This window comes from Geotrypetes seraphini, chromosome 2, assembly GCF_902459505.1.
Source record: "Geotrypetes seraphini chromosome 2, aGeoSer1.1, whole genome shotgun sequence".
NCBI classification, from domain to species: Eukaryota; Metazoa; Chordata; class Amphibia; order Gymnophiona; family Dermophiidae; genus Geotrypetes; species Geotrypetes seraphini.
Genome location: NC_047085.1, coordinates 498,337,111 through 498,360,356, shown reverse-complemented (window position 1 = coordinate 498,360,356; position 23,246 = coordinate 498,337,111). Strand labels below are relative to the sequence as shown.

At 44.9% G+C, this 23,246-nt stretch overlaps 1 protein-coding gene across 2 annotated transcripts in view; it reads right to left on the bottom strand.

Moving 5' to 3' along the window:
* Window positions 1–3,037: 3,037 nt before the first annotated feature.
* The window catches only part of LOC117354458 (zinc finger protein 585A-like), a 61,725-nt gene continuing 41,516 nt past the window's right edge, over window positions 3,038–23,246 (bottom strand). For both annotated transcript variants that reach the window (XM_033932040.1, XM_033932042.1), the window contains exons 3-4: window positions 14,390–14,503; window positions 3,038–7,398 (exon numbers count right to left, since the gene is read on the bottom strand). In XM_033932040.1, coding sequence (XP_033787931.1) covers window positions 4,091–7,398; window positions 14,390–14,503 — 3,422 coding nt within the window. In that variant the 3' untranslated portion in view covers window positions 3,038–4,090. The remainder of the gene's footprint in view (window positions 7,399–14,389; window positions 14,504–23,246) is intronic.

The window sequence follows — 23,246 nt, the reverse complement described above, 5'->3', positions numbered from 1 at the left end:
GAGGACAGGCCGATAGGAAGCACTCGATACTGCAGATGTAGATGTCCCACCCGAAATCTGAGGAACTTGCGAGAGGCCGGATGAATGGGAATTTGAGTGTAGGCCTCCTTGAGATCCAGAGAGCATAACCAGTCGTTCTGCTCGAGGAAGGGGTAGAGAGAATTCAGGGTCAGCATGCGAAATCTCTCCTTGACTAAGAACTTGTTGAGGACCCTGAGGTCCAGAATGGGGCGCAGGTCGTCCGTCTTCTTCGGAACAAGGAAGTACCGAGAGTAAAACCCCCGGTTGCATTGGTCCACAGGGACCGGCTCGACGGCCCGGAGCCGGAGCAAAGCCTGAGCTTCCTGAAGAAGAAGGGCGGTCTGGGTCAAGTTGGAAGGATACTCTCTTGGAGGGTGGTCCGGAGGGACCCGATGGAATTGAAGAGAGTACCCTTCCCTGATGATGGTAAGGACCCAGAGGTTGGTGGTAATGGCCGTCCATCGATGGTAAAAATGATGGAGGCGACCCCCACTGGGGAAAACGGGGGATGGCAGAACGAGGTTGGTTATGCTCCCTAAGAGAGAGTCAAAAAGGCTGAGGAGCCTTGGGGACAGCAGAAGGCTGAGGCTTTTGTGGCGCCTTCTGTGGAGGCTGTCTCTTCGATGGTTGCCTCGCAGCCGGAGCCTGCCTTGGTGCATAACACCGTTGATAGATCAAGGGCGGCCGAGAAGGCCGAGACTGCTGCGGCTTAGGCTTGGGCCGAAGAATGGATTGAAAAGATTTTTCATGGTCCGAGAGCTTCTTTGTCACCGTCTCGATGGACTCGTCAAATAAATCCGCCCCTGCACAAGGAACATTGGCAAGCCTGTCCTGGAGGTTCGGGTCCATGTCTATGGTCCAGAGCCATGCCAAGCGACGCATAGCCACTGAGCAGGCGGCCCCCCCGTGCCGAGAGTTTGAAGGCATCATAGGAGGATTGCATCAACTGCAGTCGAAGCTGGGACAGCGAGGCCACGACCTCCTCAAATTCGAAGCGGGCCTGCGACTCGATGTAGGGTGTAAATTTCCGAAGCACAGGCAGGAAGAACTCCAAATACGTTGCAAAATGAAAAGTATAATTGAGAACTCTTGTGATCATCATCGAGTTCTGGTACACCCTCCTGCCAAACTTATCCATCGTCCTGCCTTCGCGACCCGGAGGCACCGAGGCGTACACCTGGGACGGATGAGAGCGCTTGAGGGAGGATTCGACCAGCAGGGACTGGTGAGAGAGTTGGGAGCCCTCGAACCCCTTATGATGAACCGTGCGGTACCGTGCATCCAACTTGCCAGGGACCGCAGGAATAGAGTATGGCGTCTCAAAACATCGCATGAACGTTTGATCAAGAAGTTTGTGGAGAGGCAGACGAAGAGACTCCGCTGGAGGATGAGGCAAATGCATGGTGTCGAGGTATTCCTTGGAGTACCGAGAACCGGAGTCCAAGGTAATGTCCAGGTCATCCGCCATCTGCCTGAGAAAGGAGGAAAAGGACAGCTGGTCCGCCCGCACAGGTCCATGAGAAGGACTGGATGTAGTCGAGGCCTCAGGGTCCACCGAGGTCTGTGATCGACATGGTGAAGAAGAGACACAGGGCTCCTCGAACTCTGGTCCCGGCGGAGACACATCCGATGAGGAGTACCCCCTGCGCGGCAGTTTCTTCTGTGGTGACACTGTAGAATGCCGCGAGGAGTGCCGTGAAGAATGTCTGGATCGACGCCCCTCTCGGTGTCGGGAGGGGGATCTCGAACGACGATGTTTAGAATGGTCCCCAGACGCCTCCAAGGAGTAGATGGGACTGGAGGCCGTGGAGCGCAGAAGCGGGAGGTTGGATGCCTCTCGAGATGCAGTCCAGGCTTGGTAAGGAGTGCGGAAGAACTCTTCCTGTGATTTGCGATGCCCAGGGCTTCAATTACCCGAAGGGGGATTCCACACCTCTTCGTCCGAAGGTGGAATGGGCTCCAAAGGGGGCATGTCACTAAAGGAGGCCCACCTCGAGGGACCGGCCGCCAGCCTCCGCTCCTCCTCGCTAAGCAGCGAGAGCGACCGGCGAGGAGGAGGAGGAGGGGGAGGGGGCGGTCCGCCCCCCGGAACCGGAACCAGGAGGTTACCCTGGATCGTGGCAATCAACTTGGGTCCCATGGTATGCATGAGCTCGACAAACTGAGCTTCCAAAAGGGACCGCAACGAAGCCGACACGGAGGGAGCCGCACCTAAAGTGGGACCTCCTGTACGGTCTTCGCGCTCCTTCGTGGTCGAGTGCTTTTGCTTGGAAGCTTTCGGCACTTTGAGAACCACTGGTGGAATGGGAGGAGAAGGTACCTGATCCGAGGGGACGGAGGAAGGCACCGAAGCCGCAGGCGGGGCCGAAACCGGAACAAACGACGCCGGCTTCAGGAGACCCGGCGTAGCAGGAGTGGTGGGGGGCTTCGCAGAAACAGGCGAAGCACCAGCCGAAGTCGAAGCTGAGGATTCCTTCGCAGCTTCCATCTTGAACATCGACTCCCACAAAAAACAGCGACGCTTGAACGCACGCGCTGTGAGAGTGGAACAAGGCCGGCACGATTTCGGGAAATGTTCTGGACCAAGACACTGCAGGCAGCGTCGATGCGGGTCCGTCAGCGAAATCGCGCGCTGGCACTTGCTACACTTTTTAAAACTGGTAATTGGCCGGGACACAGGCCGAAAAAGCTCCGCCGCAAGATCGAAGGAGTGAGGCCTGAGCCACGCGGCCGCCCCGGTCGAATCACCGGAAGAAATTTTTTTTTTTTTTTTAAAAAGAAACCAAAGAAAGAAAAAACACACGATAAAGAGAAAAATAACTCAAAACCGCGGCAATAGAAGGCAAAAAACGGGAATTCGATCAGCGCAGAATTGAAGTAAAACTTCTCAGCTCCGCGGAAAGAAAAGAACTGAGGAGACACGCCCGGAGCATCGGGCGGGAAGGCACTGGCACATGCGTGGTGCGGGCATCTCGAAACTTCTGAGTTTCTTCAAGCAAAATATGCTTGTGAGACGTCCGTATCGGGGCTCTGTCGGATGACATCACCCACTAGTGAGAATACCTGCCTGCTTGTCCTGGGATAAGATGACTCTCCCCCCCCTCAAATGCACAATACAGTTCAAGCTTAACTGATCATCTCTGCAGTTCAGGGCTGTATTTTGTACGATCAGAACCCAAAAGTTAAGGACCTTCCATTTGACACTCGGGCCAGTTCACTCTTCTTTGGTGTGTCCCTCTGTTTCTTCTTTAATCTGTCACTAATCTTTTGTCATCCAGTTTTAGCTCTCAAATGCAATAAGCAAGTCAAGGAGTGACTGAGCAATAGCAATGAAAGTCAGAACCCCCCCCCCCCCCTGCTTATCCTATAACTTGTAACTTTATGCCCTGCCTAGCTATTGGCAAGACCTAGGTTAGACAAGGACTAGTGACCTGGATTGGCCACCGTGAGGACGGGCTACTGGGTTTCATGGACCATTGGTCTGACCCAGTAAGGCTATTCTTATGTTCTTATGACAGAACTAAATGGTCTTTGGGAGCACAGTGCTAACTGGTTACCTCCTGGAAAGACTTCTTTATCCTTCTGCTGGGCTAAGCCAGAGCTAATTGTGCCTTGTCATGAAGGGAACAGGAGTCAACAACTGTCCTCAAACCTAACCCACATAAGCCTGGGGAGGGAGTGGTTTTCTGCCCACATGCCCAGTCATGTACAGATCCCTGCGGCTGAGAGGAGTCTCTACAGAGATACTCTTGTGTCAGCCAATGCCTACATCCAGCAGGATCAGAAGCTCTACCGCCTTCTCAGAGCTGTGTGAGCTAACTCTCCATTACTTGCCGTTGACTTGACCAATACAAAGGAGAACCCCCCACTGAGAATTAAACCTACGTCTCTGAAACATCGGTGCATGATGCTAACCATAAGGAACACTGCAGTAACACACAAAGGCCCTTAGCAATGACACGACAGATACTATCACTTCCTTCGATAGGACTGTACGGGTCTCACAGTTTATGGGCAACGGTTGTGTAGATTAAACTTCTCGGAACAGTCCTTTTCTGAGCATATTGCATTATTTCACGGCTTTCCTGCTACGTTTTTTCCTTCTTTCGGGATGCCTCTTCTCTCCTGTGTGGGTTCTCTGGTGGTTTAGAAGATGCTGTTTCTGCCTGAAACCTTTCCCACAGTCAGTGCACGAGAAGGGTCTCTCTCCCGTGTGGTTTCTCTGATGCCGTGTGAGATTGGTCTTCTGATTGAAGCTTTTCCCACACTCAGCACATTTATACGGTTTCTCTCCCGTGTGCTTTCTACGGTGAATGAGGAGAGAGGAGTGCCAGTTAAATTTTTTCCCACAATCTTCACAGGAGAGCTCTTTTTTCTCCCTTATATGAGGGGGCTTCTGGGTTATCTGTTTCCTACCATCTGGCCCTACGGACAATTCCTCACCTGTGTGGATCTTCTGATGAGCAAGAAAAGCTGGCTTGCGGCTGAATAATTTATCACATCCAGTGCATTTATATCTTTTCTTCTCCAAGCGAGAAGCTGGCTTTTTAGCATCCTGTGAATCTCCACCTTCTGCATGGTTAGTCAGATTTCTTAAATGAATTTTCTGATGCACTATGAGATTGGGCTTCTGGGTGAAGCTTTTCCCACATTCAGGACACTTGTATGGTCTCTCTCCTGTATGAATTCTATGATGTATTGTGAGGTTTTGTTTACAACTGAAGTTTTTACCACACTGGGTGCAGGTATACTCCTTCTCTCCGGTAGTAAAGTGTTCAGTACCCTGAAATAGTTTTCCATCTCTGTGGATTTTCTGATGTGACAGAAGATGCTGCTTTTGCCTGAAGCTTTTCCCACATTCGCTGCACTGATAAAGTTTTTCTTCCGTGTGAATCCGTTGGTGCGACACCAAGTGCTGCTTCTGAGTGAAGCTCTTTTCACATTCAGTACAATTGTATGGTCTCTCCCCAGTGTGGTTCCTTTTATGCCTCAAGAGATTGGGCATTTGATTAAAGCTTTTCCCACATTCCGTGCACTTATAAGGTTTCTCCCCCGTATGGGTTCTTTGGTGACCGACGAGAGCTTGCTTCTGGCTGAAGCCTTTCCCACATTCAACACACTTAAAAGGTTTTTCTCCGGTATGGATTCTCTGGTGGTTACCTAGAGCAGACCACCAACGGAAACTTTTCCCACAGATGGTACATATGAACTGCCTCTCTCCTGTACGAGTCCTAAATAAATCTCTTCCCACCCTCAATACTTTTCTGAGCATTCCCTGAAACAGAGAGGTGTTCTCTTCCATACCCAAGTCTTTCCCATCCTCCATATACAGGTAAAGTACCTCCTCAGTGTGCCATTTCTGGTGTTTTATAAGATTTACTTTCTGCCTGTAACTTTTCCCACACTCATTACAAGAAAATGGCCTCTCATCTGTGTGAATTCTCTGATGCGCTCGCAGGTGTGGTTGCTGAATAAAGCTTTTACCACATTCCGTGCACTTGTATGGCCTTTCTCCAGTGTGGATTCTCTGATGGGTGATGAGAGTTTGTTTATGGAAGAAAGTTTTCTGGCACACGGTGCAAGGGAACTCCTTTTTCTGCTTTGGGGGTCTTTGATGTTTTATCATCCAGTTGAAGCTCTGCTGATACCTGGTCCAGCCAAAAGGATTCTCCTCAGAAGTGGCTCCTGGGAATATTCCATTATTCACACATGTATCACATACCCCACATGTACATGTTCTCCACGCAATGTGGAGACTCTGGTGCTTAACGAGGTTTGCCTTTTGGCTGAAGCTTTTGCCACATACATTACAGGCATATGGTTTCTCGCCTGTGTGCCGTCTTTGGTGTGCTATAAGATTTGGCCTCCAGCGGAAACTTTTCCCACATTCAGAACACACATATGGTCTCTCTCCAGTGTGGATTCTGTGGTGGGAAATTAGTGTTTGCTTCTGAGTGAAACTTTTCCCACAGTCAGTGCAGGCAAACCGTCTCTCCCCTGTAAGAGTTTTTTGGTACAGTATAAAAGTTTCATCGCATTCAGAACGTCTAGGTGGCTTCTCCCTATTGTGTGTTTTTAAGTGCGATACAAGGTGTTGCTTCTGGATGAAACTTTTTGAACATTTGGTGCAGATATGAGGTCTTTCTCCAGTGTGGTTCTTTTTGTGTCTTAAAAGGTTGGGTTTCTGATTAAAACTTTTATCACACTCAGTACACTTATATGGTTTTTCCCCAGTATGAATTCTCTGGTGACTGGTAAGGCCTGACCACCAACGGAAGCTCTTTCCACAGACATTACATATAAATTGTCTCTCTGTAATGCCATCTTTTGAATCCGATTGGCCTTTTCCAGCATTCAGAAGCTTCCTGCGCTTCTGCCCTGGGACACCATCTACAGAATCATTTAGGCCAAGTTTCTCATTGATATGGTTTTGCTGATGTTTGACGAGATTAGCTTTCTGACTGAAGCGCTTCCCACATTCACCGCACGGAAAAGGCTTCTCCCCTGTGTGGGTTCGCTGGTGCGTTTGAAGGTGCTGCTTCTGAATGAAGCTCTTTCCGCACTCTATACACGTGAAGGGTCTCTCTCCAGTGTGAATGCGCTCGTGATTGATCAGAATCTGCTTGTTACCAAAGACCTTGGCACATACAGTGCACTGATACGTCTTCTTTTCTTTTCGAGTTTTGAGCCCATTTTCAAACCCTGAGGTGGAAGACGATTTCTCTCCAGCTTTGAGTCTCCGCCTTCGTCCCCCAGGCTTCTTTTCATTGCTCTTGCATGGCCCGTCCCCAGCGTGATTTCTCTGGTGCGTTCTCAGATTAGTCTTCTGACTGAAGCACTTCCCACAATCAGCACACACATAGGGTTTCTCACCCGTGTGGGTTCGATGGTGCGTGATTAAATTCTGCTTACAATTGAAGCTCTTCCCGCAATCCGTGCACGCATACGGTCTCTCTCCCGTGTGAAGCCTCTGGTGTGTGATGAGATTTGGCTGCTGCCGGAAGCTCTTTCCACATTCGGCACACTGGAAAGGCTTCTCTCCTGTGTGGATTCTCTGGTGCGTGATGAGGGTCTGCTTCTGACGGAAGTGCTTCCCACAACTGGTACACATGTATGGTCTCTCTGTGCCTGGCTGCACCTGAAAGGCTGCAGATTCTTGGGTTTTATGACCGCCTCCGCTATCTTCAGTAGACTCCTCTGGCTGATGCTTTGTCTCAAAACTGGGTGTTGTCTGTTCTTTCAAGCTCTTTTCCTCATGCGGATGCCAAGATCCCTTCTCACTGAGTTTCTCTGAAGGGATTATCTGCTCATCTGGTACTGAGGCACACTCTACCAAATGTTCCTCCTCCACCTTAATTTCTTTTATGAGGTCATCATCTACGGAATAAGAAGATAAAAGGGAGCATGTTAAACTTCTCATTATCTTTTCAAAAGGGCATTCAGTAACATTTACAAATAATGTCTCTAAAATGCTTATACATGGGCATTTTTTAATTGGTTCCTTAAAAACATCCCCCCTCCCCCCCACCTTTTACAAAACCATATAATGTTCTTTAGCGCCAGCAGCGGGGGGTAACAGCTCCAAAACTCATAGGAATTCCTATGTGCATCGGAGCTGGCGCTAAAAACTGCGCTATGGTTTGTAAAAGCCACGGGGAATTCCTATGAGTGTCGGAGCTGTTTCCGTCGTGGCAATTTATCATGGACTAATCAAAATTTACAAAGCTCAGAAAACTTATCAAGAAAATTTTTGTGGACCTTTAGAATATGAGCCAATTTCAAAATCATCTATAATAATAAAATGCTAAGCGCACCCTCTCCTGCAGCTCAGGCACCACAGAAGCCACGAAATCCACTGAGCGTGAAAGCGCGCAACCCGGTCCCCGCGCCTGCCTACCCCCCCAACACAGCGCATCTAAGCCGCCGCCGCGGCTACTCTCTCGAACCGCACCAGGCGGGGATCGAGAGAGAAGCCTCAGCGTCGGCTTTGAATTAAAAAAGCGCCGTCCTAAAAAAAAAAAAAAGCACCGTCCTTTCAGAGCCTCAATCTTCACCAGCAGCAAGCGATTAGTACTCTCTTAGGGGAAGGAGAGCAGGCCCGGGATTCGTCCGGCCCCGGCTAGGCAAGACCCCCCTTCCCCGCCGCATCCAGGCCCCGGCGGTCCCCGACTCTGGATAATAAAGTTCATTTTTAAAAATCAAAACCGCCGCCTCGGCTCCTCTCTCAAACCGCACCAGGCGGGGTCGAGAGAGGAGCCGCGGTGTCAGCTTTGAATTAAAAAATTAACTTTGTCATCCGGAGCCGGCACCTGTCATGCGCGATGCCAATGCTGATCCAAAACTAAATTATCTCATTTGCATGCCACTTCCCCCACGAAAACCTATGTATTGAGATCACAACTCACAACAGGGTAATAGTAGGCGCCTTAGATGGTTGCCATAACAATGTTGCATCTGGTTACTAATAGGCCCGTTCCAAGTGCTAACTTTCGCATTTAAATGAGTGTCAAGTGACGGTTTGACCTACACAAGTCACTCTGTGCCTATATCATACTTTGGACCATTTCTACTGTGCCGATTTACTTCAAATAACTTACTCTGTGCAACTTCCCTTTTACAAAAAAAAAAAAAAAGGTAAGTGACAGACATCTCCACACACAGAAAATACATACACTGAAGTACAAGGGGGCTACAAATACAGATTCAAAGAGACAGACACCAAAACAAAGACAGACAGACAGACAATGGACAAGGAAAATTACTTCAGAGACAGACAAACAGGAAAAAAAGACAGAAACAGGACAAGGGGGATACAGATAGACACCAAAACAAAGAGAGACAGACAGACATGACACACAGCAAAAAAAAAATACTGCAGAGACAGACAAACAGGACCCCCCCCCCCACAAAGGAGAGAGAGACAGAAAGAAACCCCCCCCCCCCCATATAGCAGCCAAAGAGACAAACACCAAAACAAACACAGAGAGACCAAAAGTAAGAATTACAGTCAGCAGCCAAACAGATAGACAGAAGGTGACTGTCAAAAAACCAAACAGAAGAACAGGAGTCTAAAGAAACACATTTAAAGAAAAAAAAAATTTTGCACAAGGAGAGAGACAAACAGAAAAAAAAGACACACAGAAGGACAGGGGGCTACACACACATATTCAAAGAGACAGACACCAAAACAAAGACAAACAAACAGACATTGGTCAAGGAGACACACAGCAACAACAACAACAAAAAAAAACCAGGGAGGCAGACACACACAGAAAAAAAAAAAGACACGCATATAGCAGCCAAAGATACAAACAACAAAACAAACACAGACAGCGAGACCACAAGTAAGAAATACAGACATCAGCCAAAGATATAGACAGAAAGTGACAGTCAAAAAACCACACAGAAGACCAGGGGTCTAAAGAGACAGATTTAAATAAAAAACAAGTAGAGAGAGACAACAAACAGGTAAAAAAAGACACACATAGAAGGACAGGGGGCTACAGAGACAGATTCAAAGAGACAGACGCCAAAACAAAGACATATATTCTAGCACCCGTTAATATAACGGGCTTAAAAACTAGTATTGTATAAAGCACTCTATTCTTCACTGGTCCATTTTTCCAGACTTTTTTTTATTGGCATTGCTTTGCTTATAAACTGGACAAAAATCGGTGAAGACCTTCAATTAGTGTTCAAAATAGGTAATCCTAGGACAAACAAATGATGTAGAACACTAAAAGCACTCTATGGCATCCAAACAGAGGAAAAAAAGACCTCAAAGAACCCTCAGAGTCCAGTCACTAGAAAGACACTGATTTATGGTTTGGGGCCAAAACCTCTGTTTTAATACATTAATTTTTAATTAAATATTTTAAATTTTTTTATAATAATGTATTTTTTAATCAATTTTGAATATATCACTTTGAAATTCATTTTCTCCCATACTTTACAGAGAAAAGAGAGCTGGTTAGAATCTAACCAGTACCAACACTAAGAGCTCCTTTTACGAAGGTACGCTAAAACCGCTAGACGCTAACCCCTCCATAGAGCTGGCGTTAGTATTTTCCGTGTAGCGCAGGGTTAGCGCGCGCTAAAAACGCTAGCGCACCTTCGTAAAAGGAGCCCTCAGTCCGGCATACTGAATTGAACTTAAAGCAGGGACTTATCTTATCAAACCTGACGGAGGCCAGATCCGTTTCACACTAACAGGCTTCTTCAGGGGAAGTGCTGAGACTTTTTTAATGCCAATATCAGCTCAGTCATCTATAGAATGAAAGAAAAGTAGAGAGTGCATCATATCTCATTCTTAGGGAATCGTGAATATCCTCTTTTCACAATTTTAAATGTTGACAATGAAAAGAGTCGAAGAGAACAACTTACATGTTTACACGGTCGCCACCAACAAACTCTCATAACGTTTACAAAATGGCGTCTGAATTTAAAAGAGACGCCGAACAAAACAACGATAGCTGCTGACGTCGTAAATGTTTGAATTTTGAAATTAATGCTTTGTAATCTTTATGCATTATATAACTAAGCTCGTGCTTTTATCTAATTGGTTGCAAAATGGGGCGACTGTGAGTGCAAAACATTTGAGAAACTAATGTATATAAATAAAAACTGAAAAAAGATGACGCTATTTTCAGATACTGATTACGGTAAATCCAAGCCATTCTTTTAATGTTGGAGATCCAGACTATTAAAAAAAAAAAAAAAAAAATGCATTCCACTCAATCTGATAATAAAGTCCGTGTGGCTCCAAAGAGTTTAATTTAGAAATCCATTGCTGCTCAGGCTGTAAAAGAAGCTTGTCACGATCTCCCCCTCTCGGTGATTTTTTGATGGTGTCAATGACCCAACATTTTAGATGACTGAACTTATACTGAAATTCCACACAACGGGATTCCACACGGTGGAACGTGATTTAGGAGTGATCATTAGCGATGATATGAAGGCTGCCAATCATGTGGAGAAGGCTTCGTCCAAGCCAAGACAAATGATGGGCTGCATCCGTAGGGGTTTTGTCAGCAGAAAACCTGAAGTTATAATGCCACTGTACAGATCCATGGTGAGACCTCATCTCGAGTATTGTGTTCAATTCTGGAGACCACACTACCGGAAAGATGTGTTGAGAATTGAGTCGGTTCAGCGAATGGCTACCAGGATGGTCTTGGGGCTCAGGGATCTCATGTATGAAGAAAGGCTAAAAAAACTGCGGATGTACTCACTGGAGGAGCGAAGGTGATGCTAGGAAGTACTTCTTCACCGAAAGGGTGGTCGATCATTGGAACGAGCTGCCTCAGCAGGTGATTGAGGCCAACAGCGTGTCAGATTTTAAGAGAAAATGGGATATTCACGTGGGATCTATAGGGGAGTAAAAGTCAGGGAGTGAGTCATTGGTATGGGCAGACTCGATGGGCTATGGCCCTTTTCTGCCGTCAATTTCTATGTTTCTATGATACTATAGGGCAGGGCTGCCCAAGTTCGGTCCTCGAGATCTACTGGCAGGCTAGATTTTCTGGATATCCGCAATAAATATGCATGAGAGAGATTTGCCTGCACTGCCTTCTTGGTATGCAAATCTATCTCATACATGTTCGTTGTAGATATCCTGAAAACCTGGCCTGCCAGTAGATCTCGAGGACCGGACTTGGGCAGCCCTGCTATAGGGGCTTCAGTTTTCATTCTTTTTAAATTCGATCTATGCTCATTTAACCTGATTTTTAAACTTCTCATTGTTTTGCCAACATAAATCTTTCCACCGATATGGGTGCTGATACAGTTACTGAAAAAATTGATTTTGTAGCTTCTACCATCTGTTGGATTTATAAAATTCCTTCTTTTAACAAGCGAAACTCACTAATATCTTCCTAAAAATAGGCTAATGCTAATTTCATATATATGAATTTCTTGGTCTAGGATTTATAAAATTGTCAGACTGTAAGATGATGTCGCAATTTTGGCATTGGCCACATTTATAATGTCCAATCAAGGTTGGTTTTTATTGACGAGCTCAATATCTCCTTAAGGTTTTTGCCTGAAAAATATGCACTTCTTTGATTTTTAGATTTACATGCATCATGCGTCTGCACGATCTTCCAATATCATTTGACTATGCAGGAAATTCGTGGGCTTGCATTGTTATACTGAGAAACAAATGTCAAAATGTTGTCATTGTGATCTTGTTTAGATCGTGAATTCAATTACAGAGCCCTGTTATTGTATTTGGCCCTTTTGTAAGCTGCATTCAGATTTCTTGCATTGGAACCCCTATTGCTAAATTTCTCTTGAAAAGATTTTGATTGAGATTTAAAGTCTTTATCTTTACTACAAATGCGTCTGTATCACAGAAACTGTGAATAAGGTAAACCGGTCTTGCAGCTGGTTGAATGTGGTAGACGAGTATTTGAATCACACGGACTTAACCAGATTGAGTGGAATGCATTTTTTTTAATCTCCAACATTAGGATTTTTAAGCACGTCTTCAATTTAATCAATATCTGAAAATAGCGTCATCTTTTTTTTGTTTTTAACTATATACTATACCCTTAATATACTCTAATATGCTTCTAACTACCCAACTAATGCTAAAATGCCTCTATTTACCCAACATTTATCACCTTAAGATCTCGACAACTCTTTGGTAATTCTTATGTAACTCTTATGACATCTCTTATGCTATTCCTGTAAACTTTTATGTAATCCACCTTGAACCGCAAGGTATTGGTGGAATAGAAATCACTAATGTAATGTAATATACATTAGTTTCTCAGATGTTTTGCACTCACAGTTGCCCCATTTTGCAACCAATTAGATAAAAGCACGAGCTTAGTTATATAATGCATAAAGATTACAAAGCATTAATTTCAAAATTCAAACATTTACGACATCAGCAGCTATCGTTGTTTTGTTCGGCGTCTCTTTTAAATTCAGACGCCATTTTGTAAACGTTATGAGAGTTTGTTGGTGGCGACCGTGTAAACATGTAAGTTGTGCTCTTTGACTCTTTTCATTGTCAACATTTAAAATTGTGAAAAGAGGATATTCACGATTCCCTAAGAATGAGATATGATGCACTCTCTACTTTGCTTTCATTCTATAGATGACTGAGCTGATATTGGCATTAAAATATCTTCTGGCTCATGGGACCCTCGACCACCAGAGGGCATCCGCTGAAAATCAGGGGAGGGAAGTTTCATGGCGACTCCAGGAAGTACTTCTTCACCGAAAGAGTAGTGGATCATTGGAACAGACTCCCACTCCAGGTGATAAAGGCCAGCAGCGTGACGGATTTTAAGAGAAAATGGGATACTCACGTGGGATCTTTAAGGGAGTAAATTCAGGGGAGGGGATACTTGGAATAGGCAGACTTGGTGGGCTATAGCCCTTTTCTGCTGCTTTTTTCTATGTTTCTAAAAAAGTCTCAGCACTTCCCCTGAAGAAGCCTGTTAGTGTGAAACGGATCTGGCCTCCGTCGGGTTTGATAAGATAAGTGTCTGCTTTAAGTTCAATTCAGGATGCCGGACTGAGGGCTCCTTTTATGAAGGTGCGCTTGTGTTTTTAGTGTGCGCTAACCCTGCGCTACACGGAAAATACTAACGCCAGCTCTATGGAGGCGTTAGCGTCTAGCGGTTTTAGCGTACCTTCATAAAAGGAGCTCTTAGTGTTGCTAATGGTTAGATTCTAAATGGTTGCCAGCTCTCTTTTCTCTGTAAAGTATGGGAGAAAATAAATTTCAAAGTGATATATTCAAAACTGATTAAAAAATACATTATTATAAAAAAATTTTAAATATTTAATTAATGTATTAAAACAGAGGTTTTGGCCCTAGGATAGTACCCCAAACCCTTAAATTGGTGTCTTTCTATTGACTGGATTCTGAGGGTTCTTTGAGGTCTTTTTTTCCTCTGGACGCCATCGTGCATCATAGAGTATTTTTAGTGTTCTACATCATTTGTTTGTCCTAGGATTACTTTGCTTATAAACATCCAAACAGTTGTATATTTTTTAAAATATTCTTCCACTTATCTCGGATAGTCTTAGAGCTGTTTTTAGTTATCCAGCTCATTCATTTATATTCATAAATGCAGTTCAACCTTCCTGCAGATAACCCGACATAGTACCATGTTTCAGATTGGCTGCATCAGGGATTTTTTATTTTAGAAACCAATCATTTAAAAAAAAAACAAAACCCTTGTGAATGGCAGTGTTAAGTCTAAAATATTCACCTTTGCACAGATATGCTTTAAATGATTACTAAGCCCCATAGTGACAGAGTGAGATTAGAGGAAGGGGGGAATTGTTACATAGGTCATGTGAGAGTCAAACATCACAAGTTCTGGCTCAGCTGCTCCCCAGGGCTCACCCATGAAGTTGCTCTCAGGCATTTCTCTTTGCTCCAAGTACTGTGACCCCTGGACACATGGCTCTTCGCCACTTTCAATCCTGGAGATAATTTCGTGTTTGAAGACTGGCACACCTGGTCACCGGAAAGCAAGAGAACAGCAAGATGTTATCTGAGAACCAGTAAATATCCTAACTCATGCCATTTCCTCTATACAAGGTTGCTTAAGGGTAGTGATGTAGAGAAAGGGGGCAGGATTAATTTTCAAGCTACGTATCTGCCCTTGAAGAAACCCTGAGGTACTTTTTACCCCCAGGACTTTGCAGACTTCAAAACAAAACAAGAAAGGATTGCTGTGGGTACAAATAACCTCTGACTTCTTGTGCCTGCTTTTGATGTGGGTAGATTTACAGTCATGAAATAATCAGTTCTTTCTTAAGAAATGTTCACATATTGATGTCAAATCTTTTTTTTTTTTAATTTATCTCTGGAAAAGAAAGTGATGTAATTCCAGGTAAACAACAAAATTTTCCTTGATTTACTCATGAAACAAAAGATATCCACAAAAATGTGTATTCTAACAAAGGAATAAATTAGGACACCCCCACATATCCTTCCATTTAAAGTGGATCAAATCACACACAAGTGCACATGATTAGAACATCATTACTCAGCATTTTTAAGGAGGTTTGCTCTACTTAAACCTCAGACATTTAGTTTGGTGTGCTCATGACTGCTGCGGTAAGAGTGAACACCATGGTGAGTTCTAAAGAGCTGTCTGAGGCCTTCAGAAAGAAGACTGTAGCAGCTTACAAGTCTGATAAGGGATTTAAAAAGATATCGAAAGAATATGACATTAGCCATTCCACGGTCCGGAAAATAGTATACTTTCCAAACAACTGCCAACATGCCCAGGTCTGGCCGTCCAAGCAAGTTGACCCCGAGAGCAGACCGTAATATGCTAAAAGAAGTCTCCAAAAACCCTAGAATGTCATCACAGGACCTACAGCAGGCTCTTGCTACATTACATTAGTGATTTTTATTTCACCATTACCTTGCGGTTCAAGGCGGATTACAGAAGAGGATTTCAGAATTACAGAAGAGGATTTCTGGACATGTCCAGAGGTGTTACAGAGTTGAACAGGTTGCTTCAGAGGATTGAAATTTTCATACGATGTTAGTTAGTCTTCATGGATTTTTTGAATAGCAGGGTTTTTATTTCTTTTCTGAAAGTTTTGTAGTCTGGGGTCGCGATTAGTAGATTGGAGAGTTGGTGGTCTAGTTTTGCTGCCTGTGTGGGTAGTAGGCCATCGTACAGTTTTTTCTGTTTGATGTCTCTGATTGAAGGGTATGTGAATGGTATCTGGGCTCTCCTGTGTCTGTTGATGTGAAAGTGCATGCCTCTACAATCAGAAGGAGACTGCACAAATTTAACTTGCATGGGAGGTTTGCAAGGAGGAAACCTTTGCTCGCTAAGAGAAACATCAAGGCCAGACTGAAGTTTGTCAGAGAGAACGTAGACAAACACCAGGACTTCTGGAATAGTGTTCTATGGACAGATGAGTCTAAAATTGAATTATTTGGACACCAGAAAAGAGGACATGTTTGGCGTACACCAAATACAGCATTCCAGGAAAAGAACCTCATACCAACTATGAAGCAAGGAGGTGAAAATGTCATGGTTTGGGGATGCTTTGCTGCAGCAGGACCTGGCCAGCTCACCATCATAGAATCCACCATGAATTCTACTGTGTATCAGAAGGTGCTTGAAGAACATGTGAGACCATCTGTAAGAGAATTAAAGCTGAAGCGGAACTGACCCTGCAGAACGACAATGACCCAAAACATACCAGTAAATCCACCAAAGGACTGGCTGAAAACTAAGAAATGGAGAGTCCTGTAGCGGCCGAGTCAAAGCCCAGATCTTAATCCCATTGAGATGCTGTGGGGTGATTTGAAAAGGGCTATATATGCAAGAAACCCCTTAAACATCTCACAGCTGAAAGAATTCTGCATTGAGGAGTGGGCCAAACTTTCCTCAGACTGATGTCAGAGATTGGTAGATGGCTACAAGAAGCGTCTCACTACAGTTATTTCAGCCAAAGGGGGTAACACTAGCTATTAGGGTGTAGGGTGTCCTAATATATTCCTCAGTTAGAATACACCTTTTTGTGGATATCTAATCTAATCTTCCATTTGTGTGTTGCACATACCTATATAGGTTCAAGGCGACAGATCAAAGAGGAAGGAGAAGGGGGCACGGAGAAACAAGAGAAGGGACCTAGAAGTAGGGGGTGCTATACAGAAACTAAGACAGTTAGTTGCCAAAGAGGTGAGTCTTCAGGTTTTTTTTTCTGAATGTGGTGTAGTTTGTCTCTTTCCTGACAGCTTCTGGTAGGACATTCCAGGTTTTCACACCCAGATAAGTTAGCATATCTTTTGTTTCATGAGCAAATCAAGGAAACTTTTTGTTGTTTACTTGCAATTGCATCACTTCCTTTTCCAAAGATAAATAAAAAAATTAAAAAAAAGATTTGACATTGATATGTGAACATTTCTTAAGAAAGAACTGAATATTTCAAGATCCAAAATACTGCCCCTGTTTATTCTAAATTCTTTCTAATCCATACCATTGACAGGATACAAATTAAAGATGTGTTTAATGTCCTGAACTATGTATAAAATAAAATTATAAGAAGCTTCTTTCCATCATCGGTATAAAATCATGTTCCCAGAAACAGGATATTAATTTCAGTTTCCAACAGTAATGGACATATTTAAAATTTAAACATCCTTTTGCACATTTAGACATTAAAAGCCTGAGAAAATAAAACGGTCTTTAAACGCTTTCTGAAAGTATAAAAATTTTCCACCAGCCCAAGTTCCGCTGTCAAGTTGTTCCATCTTGTATGTTTCCTGTGAGGAAAGTAGCAACTTTTTACTATCAGAATGTACACATTATCAAGGAAGGATCCAAAATAAAAACATAAGAATAGCCATACTACATCAAACCAAAAGGTCCAGCTAGCACAGTGTCCTGTTTCCAACAGTGTGCAATCCAGGTCACCAGTACCTGGCAGAAAATCACTATTTATTTATTCAATTTTCCATACCATTCTCCCAGGGGAGCTCAGAATGGTTTACATGAATTTATTCAGGTACTCAAGCAGTTTTCCCTGTTTGTCCTGTTGGGCTCCCACTCTATCTGATCTGATCCCAGGCCAAGCAGTGGCTGCCTCCATGCCAATCTCAAAAGCAGACTATGGACTTTTCCTCCAGGAACTTGTCCAAACCTTTTTTAAGCCCAGACACAAGTTTCAAGTTTATTAGGATTTTATATACCGCCTATCAAGGTTATCTAAGCGGTTTTTTACAATCAGGTACTCAAGCATTTTCCCTCTCTGTCCTGGTGGGCTCACAATCTATCTAACGTACCTGGGGCTATGGAGGATTAAGTGACTTGCCCAGGGTCACAAGGAGCAGTGCGGGGTTTGAACCCACAACCCCAGGGTGCTGAGGCTGTAGATCCAACCACTGCGCCACACACTAACTGATGTTACCGAATCCTCTGGCAACACGTTCCAGCACTTAACTATTCATTCCTCCTATTTCATCCTCATATGAGATCACAAACTAAAGCAGAAATATGTAGACAAAAATTAATCTGAAACCTCCAAAAGCCGGATTCTGCATGCAGCACGCCACCACAGAAATACAAAGAGATGCATTTCCTCCTGTTCTATGCAAAATATAAAAATAGCATATGGCAAGTTCCCAAAACTGACATATTGCAGTCACTAAATGGAAAGTAAAATTATTTTTTTCTACCTGTTGTTCAGTGATTTCATTTTTCTAATCATACCGATTAGTGTCTCTGGGTCTTTTTTTTTTTTTTTTACTCTCTTGTCTTCACTCCTCCCACTCTTCCCTACACACAAAAATCTATCTCTGACATTGATCTTTCAGACTCAGATTTCTATATCCATTCAAATTTCATCCCTTTCATCATCTAGTCTTCATTTTTTTACTGCTTCTGTCTATAAAATTTTCTATCCCCTCTCTTATCATCCTGTCCCCGTCGCATCATCTCCACTGATCTCCCCTTCTACCTCCCAGTGTTCAGCCTCTCCCCCTTCCACCTCCCAGTATCCAGCCTCTCCCCCTCCACTTCCCAGTGTCCAGCCTCTCCCCCCTCCTATTTCCCCTTCCATCTTCCAGTGTCCAGCCTCTCCCCCCTCCAATCTCCCCTTCCACCTCTCAGTATCCAGCCTCTCCCCCTCCAATCTCCCCTTCTATCTTCCAGTGTCTAGCCTCTCCCCCTCCAATCTCCCCTTCTACCTCCCAGTATCCAGCCTCTCCCCCCTCCAATCTCCCCTTCTACCTCCCAGTGTCCAGCCCCTCCCCTCTCCAATCTCCCCTTCCACCTTCCAATGTCCAGTCTTTCCCCCCTCCAATCTCCCCTTCCACCTCTTTGTGTACAATGTTTTCTCCAATCTCCCTCTGCATAGGATACAACTCTGAGGGTACCAGTGCTAAACAGCTCCAATGCTGAGCAAACTCTTTCACTGTGTCCAGAGTAAATTATATTTTGTTCAGCATCATACAACCCCCCCTGCCCTGATCTCTCCCCTTCTTCCTTCCTATGTCCAAGCACATGGGCACATGACCCTTTCTGCATTGCTACCACCAGAATATAAAATGGCCGCAAGTGGGCCTCGGAATCTGAGTGCATGCTCAGCATCTTCTGGTCCTGCCACGCTCTGCTGTGATTTCTCAGGTCAGAGGAGTGAGAATCGAGGAGGCTGAGCAGCACATAGGCTCCAAGGCCCCTTACTGCTATTTTCATACTGCCTCATCTCAGTCCTTTTTGGGATGGTGGTAAGAGGGCTGCAACCAGTGAAGTCTGGTAGCACACTGGTAAGCTCCTGGTGGCACATCAGTTGAGAAACACTGCGCAAAGCTAAATAGAACTAACCGTTTTAGCCTTTCTTTAAAGGGCAAACACCCTTCTCTCAACCTTTTCTAAATTCTCTTGTATTTCTTTTCAGATGCAGCAACCAGAATATTTACTCTTGGAGGAATTCTGGGTAGAAATTTTGAAAATTATGCATTTTTATTTATTTATTTTTAAATAAAAAATTTATATACCGCATACAACTATGCGGTTTACATATCACAATTATTTGTGTAGAATTCCCTCATCATAAAGGCCAGGTCCTCCCTGCTTCAGGTCTGATACCTGCTAATTTCTTCCTGTTCAGGTTATGACAACCCCCCTTTTTCTGTTTCAATAGTCTCACTCCCCACCCTAGCTAGAAATCACCCTTTGGCATAGGAGCCAACTTTTCAAAATGATTTAAGGCACTTGACTCACCACAAATTACCAAGTCCATATAAAGAAAATTAAAGCATGGTAGATTGTGAACGCAACTGGCCTGTCTTTAAATGAAGAGCACAGCAGGGAGGTTATAGCTAAAAGAATGCTAGAAATGCAAATCCCACCAGTATCTCTTTCTCCCCAACCCCAACTTATTCCACAGTGTACAACCCTACTCCCAACCCATCTATACCACACTTGTGCTATGCTTTCCAGTCCACACTGGCCCATCATAACAACCCATATTCTCCCCTTCCCAGTCGGTCCTCAATAGCACCTCTTCACTACCTAACTTGTGCACACAATATCCTTTTTTTCTCTCAAACCATTCCCACTTCTTTCTCAGTCCCTCCCTGCCTTAATGTCTTCTTCCACCTCTCATCTTCTTATTCTGTTTTTTGCTCATTTCTCTCTCCCAATGCAGTTTGACTTTTATTTTGGGGTAGGATGCTTAACATCATCCCCCCCCCCAAACCTACTCAAAATCTCCCATTCTATTATTTCTTGCTCTCTACTTCCTCCTGACCTGACTTTCCTTGCCCCCAACTAATTCCATCTCCCATTAAGTTCCCTCTCACTCTACCTTGCTCAGTGCCTTTCCCCTGGTTAGAGCTATAGCCCCAGCATCCCTGAGGTTGTGGGTTCAAATCTCTATGGCCAAGCATTTCTTCCTTTCACCCCTTCCCCCAATTTGCAGTCCAGCATCCATGTCCCTTCCTCTCCCCCCTTTACACTTGCAGTCAGTATCCATGTCCCCACCCCCTAACCTCTCCCCCTTGAGGGTCTTGCCTCTCTCCAACCGACTGACCCCCCCCCCCCCACTCCCTGTGAAAGCCTATATACCTGCAAGCCTCCTAAAGCAACAGCAATAGCCGGCCGGAAGAGGCAGTGCTGTACGCAGGTTGCTTGTGGCTGCCCTGCAAGGGCCTTCCCTCTTCCGTTTCATCCATCTACAGGAAGTGATGTGGCAGAGGGAAGGCCTACTGGAGTACAACAAAGCATCAGCTCTCTGGAATAAAATACCACGAGAGATCCAAAGTGAAATGAATTATAAGAAATTCAGACTTCTGTTAAAAAGCCCTTTCTTCAAACAGGCCTTTGATATATATGATTGGTGTTTAGCGGGGTTTGCACTCTCTTGGAAAAACATATGGAGTTATAGTGTAACGGTGAATGTTCTTATCTTGATTGAATGGACAGGTCTTTTCTGTTAAAACAAGGAATTCCTTTCCTTGTTTTTATCTCATTTTATTTTATGATTGTAAACCGCTTAGATCAGGCGGTATATCAAGTTATTTTAATAAACATAAACATAATTGTCTCTCTATGGTCTCTCTCTACAGCTTTTCTCATCTTACTTTCTTCTAGTCTTCTTCCTTCCTCCACTTCTCACCCTTTTCTTATCTCCACCCTGTTCTCTCCACCATGACCCATCTCCCCACCCTTAGGCTGCTTTTTTCTCACTCCCACCCAGCTACTTTCCCTCTCTTTCCATCGGTGTCAGGTCAAAAGCGCGCCGGGACTAAGGCGCGAGCAGACAACTGAGCGCAATGCAGAGGCGCGCGCCGAAGAAAAAGACTGTTTTTAGGGGCTACGACGGGGGGTGGGGGGAACCCCCCCACTTTACTTAATACAGATCGCGCCGCATTGTGGGGGGTTTTGGGGGTTGTAACCCCCCACATTTTACTGAAAACTTAACTTTTTCCCCGTTTTTAGGGAAAAAGTTACGTTTTCACTAAAATGTGGGGGGTTACAACCCCCCAAACCCCCCACAACGCCGCCGCGATAGGTATTAAGTAAAGTGGGGGGGGGCTCCACAACAAAACCCCCTGTCGCAGCCCCTAAAAACAGTCTTTTTCTTCGGCGCGCGCCTCCGCATTGCGCTCAGTTGTCAGCGCGCGCCTTTGTCTTCCGCGTTTCTGTCTATGAACCCTTTCCATCTGTAGCTTGTGTCCACTATGCCTGCTTTTCTTCCTCTCTCCCAGATCATGTCGTGTCCTGCCAGAAACCCCATACAGCTCCTCTCATCCTGTTTCCACTCCTCCCTGTCGCAATCACCCAGCCTCCTTTCCCTTTCCCTCCTTTCCCTTTACAGCTTCTTTCTGCCTCTTCCAGTATTTCAGAGCAGCATTGTCTCTCTTAAACAGTGGCCCTCTTTCCATTCCCTTCACCCCACTCTTGCCCCCTTTAATCCTCTCCCACTACCTCTCTGTCTTAATATTATTATTATTTTTTTTTTTTTACTTTAACTTAGGGTTACCAGATTTTCTGGAACTAAAATCTGGACCCCATAGCCCTGCCCGGCCCCACCCAGTCCCGCCCCATTCCCCCAGCCCCGCCCCGCCCCCTCAAATTGTTCCCTTGTCGGGAGGGCATCTGTGCATGTGCTGATGTAACGCAGATGATGTGCCGAAGTCGCTCCTAGCTGGAAGCTTTTCAAAACCATCCAGACACCCAGACAGATCCTCTAAAAGGAGGACAAACCTGGGGAATTGTCATGCCAATAAAATTATCTGATCTGTTCCTTTTGTCAGTCTGCTGCACTTGTCTTTCCCATTGGCAGCTGCTAGGCTACTTGTTCGAGTCACACTTGCTCCATCTGCCTTCAGCGGCTTGTTGGGGGGACGTGCAGGCAGAGATTCACACGCCTTCCATTCCAAAGTCAGCTCTGATGTCAGAGAGAAGGTATCCGGGTCAGCTACGTGCAGTGTATGAACTGTTTCCGGCTGCACGTCCCCCCAACAAGCCGCTGAAGGAGCCAAGTGCGGCAAGGAGGTAACTGGAACCTCCCCCCCCCCCCCCCGCATGGCTTTTCTCCGACGTCAGCTCTGACATTGGAGGGAAGCCCTGTGGGTTGGCTTCGGGAGGAAAGAGAGGGAGCGGGTAGGGATTCCCGGCAGTGGCTTCAGCATGTGGGGCAAGCAGCAAGGAGGGATCCTCAGGGTGCTCTTCTAGTCACTTTAGACATAACGGTTTTATATACCAATATTCCTCAGAGTAGTGCCATTGAGGTTGTACGCAGACACTTAGTTGCCCTCAATTTGTCAGCAGCGAGAGTGGAATTTTTAGTAACCATTGCCAGCATAGCCTTGCAAAAGAATTATTTTACGTTCGATACTGAGTATTTTTTGCAGATTCAGGGCACCGCTATGGGGGCCACCATGGCCCCAACTTTGGCATGTTTATATGTTACTGATTTTGAAGAGACCCACATCTACACTTCTACTTACTTTACAGACATCTATGTGTGGAAGCGCTACATAGATGATTTCTTTTTGATATGGACCAATACATTGGAGTCCTTTCACCGATTTTTGTTGTGGTTAAACACTTGCAATTCACATTTACAATTTACATCTAACATTTCCAACACCCAGATTGCCTTTCTTGATATCCACATTGTTTTATGTCGGGGGCACTTTGAAACTACGATACACCGGAAACAGACAGATAGGAACAATTTATTGCATTATGACAGTCACCATCCACGCCACTTGAGGG